The sequence below is a fragment of the Vipera berus genome (assembly GCF_964194415.1).
Source record: "Vipera berus genome assembly, chromosome: 9".
Lineage (NCBI taxonomy): Eukaryota > Metazoa > Chordata > Lepidosauria > Squamata > Viperidae > Vipera > Vipera berus.
Genome location: NC_138212.1, coordinates 3,656,248 through 3,668,867, shown reverse-complemented (window position 1 = coordinate 3,668,867; position 12,620 = coordinate 3,656,248). Strand labels below are relative to the sequence as shown.

The following is a 12,620-nucleotide window of genomic DNA, read 5'->3' as shown; positions in this document are numbered from 1 at the left end:
CAGAACTCGTTCCTGCTTCGCTGTGAGTTTCTTTTGGCCCTTATGATTACAGGGGAAACGGTGGGAAACTTCCCAGCTCCTCTCCTCTCTCCCTTTTATCTGTAAATTTCATTCATTTTTAGCTCTCAGAATGGCAAACACCTTGAGGACTTTATGATTACAGAACTTTCTCTCCGAAATAGATGGCACCTCCGGGTGGGGAAGTCTGGCAAAGGATGACAAAATGGTAGAAGAGACTCTTTGTCTGTTGTAGTCTCCTCTACCACCACTCCAAATATGTTGTATTTACGCTGTGCAAATTAGTTGCAAACAAAGATCCCCTGGCGCTAGCTTTGGAACTAGCATTGTGTGGAGTCCTTCTCCCATAACCGAAGTGGGGCAGAGAGATTGGGTGAGGCAAGGAAAACATTAGTCCCTAACTATAACCCATAACTCCTGGGGAGGTGGGGGGGCATAATCCCCATCACTTAATCCAGAGGGGTCCAACTTTGGCAACTTTTCAGACTTGTGGACTTCAACTCTGAGGGTTCCCCAGCCAGCGTGCACAGACTTCAACTCCCAGAATTCCGTGGAGTCGAAGTTCCCGTGTCTTAAATGCTGCTCCGCTTTGAGAAACCCTGGTCAGACAGTCTGGAATTTTAGGGTCTACCTTGTGCAAATGCGGCCTTTTCACCTGCACATCTGTTCCTCTTCCAGCCAAGCCCAACAGCAGCGCTGTAGCCGAGGAGGTGAAGGCCAGCAACGTGGAGCAGCCTGTGGCCGTGTGCACCTCCTCCAATGGGAAGCCGCCGGCGCGCATCACCTGGCAGTCGAAGCTAAGCGGCACTGCCAGTGACGAGCTGACAAATAACCCCGACGGCACCGTCACCGTCACCAGCCGCTACAACTTGATCCCCACCAAGGAGGCCAATGAGCAGCAGATCACCTGCCTTGTGGAACACGTCGCCCTGCCGCAAGCCGAGTCCTTCCCTGTCCAGCTTTCCATATTGTGTGAGTGGAGTGGGGTGTCGCGGCTTTGGGGGACTAAGAGAGCTTGTCCCTGGAGTTTATTTCTGGATTAGATCCGTAGGCGCGCAAGCCAGCACGTGTCATGTTCTAAGCTTGCATTTCTGTCCCTCAGTGACAGGGGTAGGCAACCTTGGCTCTTTTATGACTCGTGGACTTCAACTCCCAGAATTCGTGTGCCAGCATAGGGGAACTATGCCCCCCTCATGACTTGTGAACTTCAACTCCCAGAATTCCTGAGCCAGCCTGGTTCAGCATGGAAACCTCTCCCTTTCCCCTCAGCGTGGCTGGCTCAGGAATTCTGGGAGTTGAAGTCCACGACTCATAGAAGAGCCAAGGTTGCCTACCCCTGCTTAATGACAATTCTGTGTGATGGGCTGGACTGAGAGAGGGGAATGGGGATTGGCCCAGGGTCCTCCCAGCAGCTTCCATGGCTGAGGGGTGGAGGGTTAGACTCAAGATCACATGAAGTATTAGTACCTCTTTATAAAGCTTTGGTAAAGCCACACTTGGAATACTGCATCCAGTTTTGGTCACCATGATGTAAAAAAGATGTTGAGACTCTGGAAAGAGTGCAGAGAAGAGCAACAAAGATGATCAGGGGACTGGAGGCCAGAAGATATGAAGAACAGTTGCAGGAATTGGGTTTGTCTAGTGAAAAGAAGGGGAGACATGATAGCACTGCCTCAGTATCTGAGGATCTGCCACAAAGAAGAGGGGGTCAACCTATTCTCCAAAGCACTTGAAGGCAGGACAAGAAGCAATGGATGGAAAATCTATCAAGGAGAGAAGCAATCTGGAACTAAGGAGAGATTTCCTGACAATGAGAACAATTAACCAGTGGAACGTCTTGCCTTCAGAGGTTGTAGATGCTCCATCACTGGAGGCTTTTAAGAAGAGACTGGACAGCCACTTGTCTGGAATGATATAGGGAGGTTGGACTAGAAGACCTCCAAGGCCCCTTCCAACTCTCTTATTTTGTTCGAACCACAATTCTCCCACCCCTAGTTCAGCTCCTTAACTTCTGCACCACTCTGCCTCTCTTCTCACCTGGAGTTACAACCCATAAACCATCATGTTTTTTGAGGTCCGGCTGTTGAAAGGCAGGGGCTGGCTCAGATTCATCCAGCTGTCAGATGCAAGCAGCCAGAGCCACTTGTGAATAATAATAATAATAATAATAATAATAATAATAATAATAATAATAATAATAATAATAATAATATAATCATAACTTCATTGCTTACCACCTATGTTACAAGAATCTCCACAGACTGCTTACCTTGCCCTGGGAACAACCAGATGAGGCTGTTCGTGGATCTTGGGAAAGGGGAAGCTGAGGACCCAAGGCTAGTTCCCCGCTTGACCCCTCCTTCCAGCCCAGCTGGCAGTTTCCCAACACCCGCGTGGAGAAGGGAGGGGTTAAGGAGGTTGGCTGGGGAGAAAAGTCAGACTTTCAGCAGCAACTAGAATATTTGCCGCAAGAAGGTCGAGGAAGGCAGAAAAGGAAAGTTGCGTGTGTGGGTGCATCTGTGCGGCACATGTCTTCAGCCACGTCTGGAGCTTTTTTTGACTGCTTTCTCTGCAGATGCTCCTGAGGTTGCCATAGAGGGCTACGATGATAACTGGTATTTGACCCGCAATGACGCCACACTCATTTGCAGCGCGAGGGGGAACCCCACCCCGGTAGATTTCTCCTGGACCACGTAAGTCCTAATCTTTTCCTATTTTTCCTGGTCAGCTCTTCCTCAACGCAAACCAGTTCCTGGCCCAGCGCAGGAGGTGGGTAACTACGGCTCCTTTACCACCTGGGGACTTCAAGTACCAGAATTGCTATGGCTGGCTTAGGAATTCTGGGAGTTGAAGTCCACAGGTGGTAAAGGGGCCATATTACCCACTGCTGGGCCAGAGGAACTGTCCTCCCTCTCTCTCTCTCCCTCTCTCTCTCTCTCCCCCCCCCCCCCCCATGTTTTGGGACAGTCCCGGACATCTCCAATTTGATCCCAGCAGGCCGCTATCATTATTTCTGTTTTGTGGTTTTTGCATTGAAAATACATCCGTCTGTCTGTCTACTTATCTATGTCCATTCATTCCTCTATGTTTGTCTGTCTGTCTGTCTGTCATCTATCTGCCTATCATCCATCTACTGTGTTTCCCCGAACGTAAGACCTACCATGAAAATAAGCCCTAGCGTGATTTTGGGGGGGGCCCTAGTATAAGCCCTACTCCAAAAGTAGTTTGGGGGACGAGGCACATCCCTAAAAATCAAGCTAGGGTGGGGGGTGGGGGTGGAGCTGCCTCCCGCACCCGATTATGTTGCAGCCAGGCGTCCGTGCCTTGCCTTGCTGGCCCATTTCTTCTGCGGTGTCCCCCGGCCTGCATTTTGCCTTCAGAGACCTTCCAGAAAGGCCTCTGAAGGCAAAAGGCAGGCCGGAACTCCATTCTCCACTGCGAGGTGATTGGAAAAGATACCCCATGAAAATAAGACCTGGTGCCTCTTTTGGAGGCAAAAAAAAAAAGAACAGGTCTTATTTTCAGTGGAAAGACTGCATCTATATCTATCTATCTATCTATCTATCTATCTATCTATCTATCTATCTATCTATCTATCTATCTATCCATATCCATCCATCCATCCATCCGGTCTATAAATCTTCTTTATGGCTTAACCGGTCTTGCTTGATTTCCCAGGACCAACGGACCGCTTCCGAAGTCCGTAGAGGTCCAAGGTCACCGCCTACTCGTGAGAAAAGTGGATTACAGTGTGAACACCACCTTCATCTGCCAAGCCACCAATCGCGTGGGGCAAGTTGCGACTCAGCAATTCATCCTTGTCCGGGGTAAGAGCTGTGGGCTTTTGCAACCTTTTCAATGTGTGTGTGTGTGTGTGGAAGTGGGGGTGGGGGGGCTAATGGAGTGTGGTGTGAAGATAAATTAAGATTTTGGTGCCAGTTAGCTGCTCAGGAGGGGGCCGTCGTGTGAAGTCGATCCAGCTTGGACCCCGTCCAGAGTCTCATAATGTGTGCGGTGGAATAATCAGTGTCTTCTTTTTTTTTTTTAACCTAATCTGGGGAACCGAATATAGTTGAGTTCTTCCTCTTCTGTCACAAGTTCAGTGCGCGGTGCTTTGCGCAACAGGACGGCGGGAAGCATGGTGAGGTTTAACTAGCTCGAGGCACGGCGATAGAAAGCCTTGGGCTCAGATAGGCCAGGAGCCAGAGGCGTTGTGGGTGCAGAGTGTGTTGGGGGGCAGAAGGGTAGCTGGGACGCTACACAGGTGGGACGAATGGTGCTTTTCTGGACCCTCCGATGCCTTAGTTTCTCTGTGGACCTTCAGGGGCTTCTTGGCCCCCTGCGAGAGACGGTGATGATGATGATGGATGGCGGGGTCCCGAGGACCCAGTTGAGGCTCTGCCCCTTCCCCAGTGCTGGTATTACTAACAACTGGCATTTCTCGGAGTGACTTCCCCGTCTTCCTTTCTTTACTCAGACCAGCCAGTGAAGAGTCAGAGCCGCAACGTTGGAGCCATGGCCGGGGGTATCGTGGGGGGGATCCTGGCCCTGGCAATTCTGGGGATCATAGTCTTCTTCATCCTGCACCGCCGGCATCCCCGAGCTTCCAAAGGCTCCTTTGAACCCAAGACTCGGGTCTTTGGCAACGGGACCGCTCAGCCGCCAAGCCATGACTTCACCGAACTCGACCGGCCGCTGAAACCTGCCACAGGAAGAAAGCCGCAGGAGGAGGACGAGGACGAGGAGGATTACAGAGACGAGCGCGAAGAACGGCGGCACCCTCCCTACGGCTACACCCCGCGGCACCGGGAGGACGAGGAGGAACGATTCGACCAGCTGGGCCCAATTCTGCGGTTCAGCCCTGACCCGCACGGCTACGAGTACGACGACATGGAATCCCAGCACGACGGTTCCATCATCTCCAAAACGGCGGTCTACGTGTGAGCTTGGTCTGGACAGCCGTTCTGGGACCGCGAGAGAAGGCTGCTCCCTCCAAAAGACCCTTGAACACTCTCCGAAGGGTTTTTAATGTTTTCTTTAACTTACGGACTCTGCCGACAGAAACCCCCGCTTAAGGAAAGCGGCGAGGCAGCTGTCAGGGCAGGTTGGCCTCGGAGGAAAAAAACAAACGGGGGTGTCCCTGGGGAAAAAGGGAAACTTAAGGAGAAAAACAATCGAAACCTCCCTCCTGGAGATCTTTTCAGTACCGCTGCCTTAGAAGGATGTTTAAATCTTGGCTTTATTTTTAACGTCGGAGGAGATGCGAGCTGGGTGGTAATACCTGGAGTCGGAGCAGTGGAGGAAAGAATGAAGTTGATCCAGCCTCCCCTGTGAAACGGGACTCCCGGTGAGGGATGGAGACTTAGGTGCCCTCTCTGAAAGGACTCCACTGAGATTGGTGCTGTCCACTTTGATCACAAGAGACTCGGCTGCTTTCAAAGGCCCGGGCTTCCCTCGGCCACCCAGCCTTGCTCCAGGAAACTAGGACTTAAAAATGGCCTGTTGTTGTGTCTTGTAGCATCCGTGGAGGGTTGGGAGAAAGGATGGGGTCCGGTGGTGAGCCCTGAGGTCTCTTAGAAACGTTTTGGTTAAAGAATTATACGGGAATGGCCTGAGATTGTCTGTCTTGTGGATTCCGTGGTTTTGGCTGTGTACCACGTCCGACTTCCATCTCCGGGTCATTCTCCTGTGGGCTCTCTAGAATGGGTGCCGAGCCGTTTCATGGCCTTCCGTGTTCACACACTACCTTTGTGTTCTACGTGTCCTGTGTCAGTTGTCTGTAAATAACCTTGCTTTAAAAAAAAACACAAACGAAACACCAACAGCCAAGGCGCAGAGATATTTTCATACTACGTTTGGCTGCGCCTTCCCCCGTCCTCCCCTCTTCACCGTCAGTTCTGCCTTCGCTTGTGTGTAATTAAATGCTGTCTCAAAACCTACCTCTCTCTCTCTCTCTCTCTCTTTCTTTGATTTGGCCAGCAAAACCTGGATGGCTGCCCGCGATGGTGTAAATACATATCTGCATTGCTGGAGGTGAAATTGAAATGGTTCTTAATAGAGTCCTTAAAACGAGGCTCTTGTCTCGACTGTATTATGCTTGGTAGATGCACTAGGATTTAGAAAAGCATGAACGTGGTGGCGCAGGATCTTTTGCAAACAAAAAATGTCCGGGGAGGGGGTCAGGTTGAGAAAATGGCATTGTCTGTGCAAGACCAGGGTGGGGAACTGCGGCCCTTTTATGACTTGTGGACTTCAACTCCCAGAATTCCACGCTGGCTCGTGAATTCTGGGATTTGAAGTCCGCAAGTCATAAACGGGGTGGGTGGGGCATAGTTCCCACCTCTGGTGTAAGAGAAGCTGACATTTTGATGACAGGAAAAGCTCTAATGTCTGTCCAGGTTTACACGCATCTTAGAGGGCCAATACAGCTAGTTCTTCACTTACAACAATTCATTTAGTGTCCCAGGTGACAGCGGCACTAAAAAACGTGACTTATGACTTTTTTTTCCACACTTAACCGATGAGAGCATCCCATGATCGAAATTCACACACTTGGCAACTGACTCCTACTTAATGACGGTCGCAGTGTCCCGGGCTCACTGCGATCCCCTTTGGTGACCATCTGACAAGCAAAGCCGGATTTACTTAACAACCGTGCTACTAACTTAACCACTGTTCTACTAACCGTTGTAACTTCAAACAGCCACTAAACAGACTGTTATAAGTCGAGGACTATCTGTATGTGGAGATTCAGAAGCTTTTTTGGGGGGCGGCAAAGTGCCTTTGAAACAGAGCCTTGAGGCTGCAGTACAAAAGGCCGATAACGGGAGAAAACTCAACTTTGATTTAACATGCATTTAAATTTCATTCCACAACATGATGACTGCTACTGCTGACACGTAGTAGTCTCATTACTTAACCACCTGGGCTGCTCACACTCCCAAATGGTTTTGCAGGCAGCTCCCTAAACCTCTCAGAGGTTGCCAGCAGATTTTGCCATTCTTAATGTGATACGAATAGACATTTTCTGCATGTATTTAATAATGTCCTCCAGGCATCTGGGAGTCGTGGCGTTTCAGTTGATGCAGCCTTAATCTGACATTAAGATCCCAGAATGCTGTTTCTCTCCGCAGGAAAGTAAGACCAGCAGTTCCCCCCATCCACCCACCTCCCCAAAATGCAAAACAAGACTATTTTCAGATTAATATGTAGGCATTGTATGTATGTATGTACGGTATGTATGTATGTATGTATATTTGTTTGTATATATGGTCACAATTTGGACCAGAATTAATGTTGCTAAACAAGACAGTTTGTTAAGTGAATTTACGACTGTAAGACAGGGTGTGACTCATTTAACAACGCCCTAGCTTAGCAGTGGAAGTTCTGCTCTCCATTGTGGTCATTAAGTGGGAGAACAACTTATATCCAGCTACAGCTTCACAGTTTCTCCTAAGTCTCTAAACATCCAGCTGCTGAATCCTAAGAGTAGAGTCCACAAATACACAGGCAGTCCTCGACTTACGACCACAACGGGGCCCCAAATTTAGGTTGCTGAGCGAAACATTTGTTAAGTGAGTTTTGCCCTGTTTTTCGACCTTTCTTGCCACAGTGGTTAAGCAGTTGCAGTTGTTAAGTTGGTAGGCGCAGTTTGTTAAGTGAACCCACCTTCCTCCATTGACTTTGCGTCACCCCCGGGACACTGCGACCGTCATAAATGTGAGTCAGTTGGGAAGCGTCCGAATTTTGATCAGGTGGGCAGGGGGATGCCGCAACGGTCGTAATGTGAAAAGCCATCACGAGTCACTTTTCCAGTGCCGTCGTAACTTTGGATGGTCGCTAAATGAACTGTCGTAAGTCGAGGACTATCTGTTCAGCATTCACCCATAGGAATAGAAGAATATCACCCGGTGTGTTTCGCTTCTGAGCAGGCAAAAAAAAACCCGTGTTACTTGCAGCTGAGTTCCCCTCCCCCCAAACTGGTTTTTAAACCGGTGTTAGAAACCACCTGTTCATTTTCACGAGTATTAATTCAGCCTAAATTCTTCTCAGCACGATGTCCCTAAGCCTAGCACCATCTTCTTCAACATTTGCCATTTTTTCTGTCCCTTCACCTTTTATTTTTATGGATTCCCCGTCATTTAAACCCCCCCAAAAGGGGAGGAGGACCCCGGCATCCTGAGAGGCCAAGGGTCAGTCCTCTAACATTGTATTTATTCCCAGGAATGCTTTTGGCTCCCCAAACATCCCCAGAAACATGCTTAGGAAATGAATAAAAATAAAAAAAGATGGGATATAAATAAGTAAATAAAACGGGGTGTGTTGAAAATGTCTAGAAGGAGGGTGCCCAGTTGCCACATCGAAAGGCAAAGCTAAGTAGAGATGGCTAAGCAGTTGGTCAGTGGCAAAGGATGACCTTGTGAGACGGGCTTTTAATGTTGCTTGTTGCTGCTCAATTGGGGGTGTTCTCCCTTCATTTTAAGCTCCCCTCCTTCCCCTTTTATCCTGTCAGGCAGACCGGGCCACAGTCAAGTGAGAATTTGACCTGAAAGCCTCCCTGATTTTTTAAAAGTCTGGTGTTTTTATTCTGGAACACGCCGGTCTGTTCTTCCAATTAAAACTTGGTGGCAGATCTTGTCTCTTCCTAAATTTAAAAGAACTTGGGAATGTATTAATCGTGGCTTTGCTGCCTTGGTGGCTGAGTTACCTTCTGTATTCCTGGGCGGCGAGGAAAACCTGGTAAATAAAACACTACATGACAGCCACATCTAGGCAACCTTTGAAGCACCTTCTGTTGGCGAGAGCAGATGCCTGTGGCTTGCAGACGCTCCAACCTGTCGGCTCCCCACACGTCTCCATGGCCACCTGTCTTCCCTCGGAACGGAGCCCTCCTTTCTTCAAAGCAGCCAGCCAAACGCTGCCGCCCGCTGCAACGTCGGCAGGTGGGACCGAGAGGCTGTTTTGAGGAGACGCGGAGCCGTTGGTGGTGGTGGTGGGTGGGACCTCTTTGTGCTTGCAGGCCGTTGGAATTGGGAGGCCCCCTTTTTTTCAGGAGAGGGGAGATCTTATACACTGCAGGGGGTGGGGGGCAGTTGGGCCGGGAAAAACCTGTAGGGCTCCAGATGTTAAATCTTTTTTCCACCCAGCGTCTCCCCCTGACAGTGGGGAGGGCTGATGTTGGGAGCTGCAGCTGAGGAAGAAGAAGCAGGAGTGACCCAGTTTTCTTGCGTGACGTGATGAAGGAGAGAGAGCTCCAGGATCAGGGCAAGCTCAAGATTGCTGAAATTCAAGAAACTTTGAGGGGCTGGGAGGGAGGGAGGGGTGAGTGGATGGGTGAGTGGAGGGACAGGAGGTTAGTTGAGCGGATGGATGGATGGATGGATGGATGGATAAATGGATGGATGGATGCATAAATGGGTGGATGGATGGATGGGTAGATGAGTAGATGGGTGAGTGGGTGGGTAAGTAGATGGATGGATGGATAAATGGATGGATGAATGGATGGATGGATGAATAAATGGGTAGATGAGTGGATGGATGGATAAATGGATGGATGGATGCATAAATGGGTGGATGGATGGATGGGTAGATGAGTAGATGGGTGAGTGGGTGGGTAAGTAGATGGATGGATGGATAAATGGATGGATGAATGGATGGATGGATGAATAAATGGGTAGATGAGTGGATGGATGGATAAATGGATGGATGGGTGGGTGGGTGGGTGGATAGGTGGGTGGACGGATGGGAGGGTAGGTAATTAAATGGATGGATGGATAAATGGATGTGTGGATGGATGGGTACATGGATGGATGGGTGGATTCAATGTGGAATCCCCAAACAGTCCAGCAAGGATAGAAAATGGGTAGTACAGACAGTCCTTGACTTACAACCATTCATTTAGTGACAAAAATTACAGTGTCACTGGAAAAAGTGACCGTTTTTCACACTTACAACCGTCGCAGTGTTCCCATGGTCACGTGATCAAAATTCAGACAGTTGTCCGTATTTATGATGGTTGCAGTGTCCTGGGGTCACGTGATCTCTTTGGCAACCTCCTGACCAACGTAAAGTCAATGGGGGAGGGGCAGTCAGATTCACTGAACAACCGTGTTACTAACTTAACAACAGCAGTGATTCACTGCAAGGAGAAAGGCCGTCAAATGGGGCAACACTCACTCAGCAACTGTCTCGCTTAGCAACATAAATGCTGGGGCTCGGTTGTGGTCATAAGTCAAATGCAATGAATGGGTAGAAGAAGAAACAGGAGAAATAAAAGAATTGCGGAAGATGAGAAAGTATGACTGGCTGAAATTCTCAACAAGGTTCTTTGCTTGAGTATTTGGTTGTAGCTGTCACTTGTGGAGGCTGAGGTAGGTTGATAATTGTGTATGTGCATGCACGCACACAAACACACACACACACACACACACACACAAACCCAGAAGGAAAGCGAGCATCCCATCTCTTTCTGAGACAGAGGGCCTATATAATATAACTCTGGTAAAGTGAACATGTCTTTTGCAGCCTTGCCCTATCAATCCTGGCCAGTGGGCTTCTCAACAAGTGGTGGATTTGCCTCCTTCACTCAGCCCATTCTGCGACTTGGTGGTAGCTTTTGGATTGCTGTTTTTTTTTTCTTTCTCTCTTAATTTTCCTCAACTTTCCTCTTAAGCCAGGATGATGACTAGCCTGCGATTAGCTTGGGGATCGTGGGAGTTATAATCCAGGGTGCCGGGGTCTGGCTAGGACGGTGCCCAGACTGGTAACTGATCTCCTCCTTGTGGCACAGCAAAAGGACTCTTTCTGCTCTGCATTTGAGAAAAAAAGGAAGAAAAAAAACCCGGGAAGTTTGCACTTAAAATGTGGGCCTTCCAGTCCTTGACTTGCGACCACAGTGGAGCCCAAAATTTCTATCATTCAGCGAGACATTTGCTAAGTGATTTTTGCCCCATTTTATGTCATTGCTTGCCACGGTCGCTAAGTGAATTGCTGCTGTTAAGTGAGTAACACGGCTGTTAAGTCAAACTGGCTCCCCCCCCCTTGACTTTGCTTGTCAGAAGGTCGCAAAAGTGGATCACGTGACCCCGGGACATGCTGCGACCGTCATAAATAGGAACCAATTGTTGAGCGTTCCAATTTTGAACGCGTCGCCGTGGGAACGCCACAACGGTCATCTATGAGAAATGGTCATAAAGTCACATTTTCCAGAACAGTTGCTGAGGGGATGGTCGTAAGTTGAGGACTACCGGTAGCCTCAACTTATGACCACCATGGAGCCCAAAATTTCTCTGGTTAAGTGAGACGTTTGTTGAGTGAGCTTTGCCCCATTTTACAACCTTGCTTGCCACGGTCGCTAAGTGAATCGCTGCAGTTGTTCAGTTAGTAACCCGGTTGTTAAATGAATCCGGCTTCCCCCATGGACTTTGCTTGTCCAAAGGGGATCACGTGACCTTGGGATACAGCGACGGTCGTAAGTACGAATCGGTGACCAAGCATCGGAATTTTGCTCACACGATTCTGGGACTGCTACAAGGCTTGTGACTCTGAAAAACGGCCCCAAGTTGCTTTTCCCCCCCCCCAGTGCCGTTGTAACTTCGAACCTTCACTAAATGAACTGTTGTAAAGCGAGGACCCTCTGCGGCTGTTCGTTCACTAGCTCGCTCCACGCCTTCCTGTCCTTGCCAGCCGTTCTCGCTTCCACTTGGCAGCCTGGCTCCCCCCCCCTGAGTCAACGATGATTTAAGAAATAATCACAGCTTCGTTCTTTACATCCCTGTTTATTTATTTCTCAAGTTTTATCAGCCGCTTCCCCCACCACCACCACTCCATCAGCAGGACTTTGGGTGGTGCCATGAAAACTTGAGATGGATACGTGAAATGATGGCTTGCAGTTTAGGAGGGGAAAAAACCAAAACCTTTGTAGGGCGGATTTATTTCACCTCTGATCTCGATCCAGTTCGTCTTAAATATCCATTTTAAGCCCTTTGCCACCCAGAAAGAAAAAAAAAACTCTGTGAAATTTAGTGTAATTGCCTGCCAACCAAATGCATCCATCTTATGAAGGGTTTGGCTAATGTAATATGCATGTGGTCCAGCTGCTTCTTGTCGCCCAGCTGTTTGACATCTCTTTTCACATCAGGGGCCCATCTAAGCCTTGTTGGGAACAGGGAATAAGGAATCCTTCCCCGGATTTTGGATAAGTCTTGTTGAAACCCATAACTAATGATTTTTCACCCTTCCGCCCATCCAGGCTTAACAGCTGTTCCTACTTAAACAGCGGTTAAAGTGGCCTAGACTAGAGTGCTAAATTTTGAAGAGGGGTTGAAACGAGGTCAAGGCCTGACTCTATACCAGGGGTAGGCAACCTCGGCTCTTTTATGACTCATGGACTTCAACTCCCAGAATTCCTGAGCCGAGGTTGCCTACCCCTGCTCTATACCCTTGTGAGACTCAAATTCAAATATTTGCATCTTAAGAAACTCTATGAAAGGGATCTAGGGCTTGTAATATTTAGAACAGATCCATGGAAAAACCCCGTAACTCTTCACCGTGAAAAAAGTCGCAACTGGTCAGGAGGCTTTACAAACTTCGGCTCCAATTCA

The 12,620-nt window shown here is 48.9% G+C and overlaps 1 protein-coding gene across 1 annotated transcript in view; it reads left to right on the top strand.

The window, feature by feature from the left end:
* NECTIN2 (nectin cell adhesion molecule 2) overlaps positions 1-12,620 on the top strand; it is a 68,171-nt gene that overhangs the window by 38,818 nt on the left and 16,733 nt on the right. Inside the window, exons 3-5 of the mRNA XM_081334880.1 lie at positions 697-990; positions 2,594-2,711; positions 3,697-3,845. Coding sequence (XP_081191006.1) covers positions 697-990; positions 2,594-2,711; positions 3,697-3,845 — 561 coding nt within the window. The remainder of the gene's footprint in view (positions 1-696; positions 991-2,593; positions 2,712-3,696; positions 3,846-12,620) is intronic.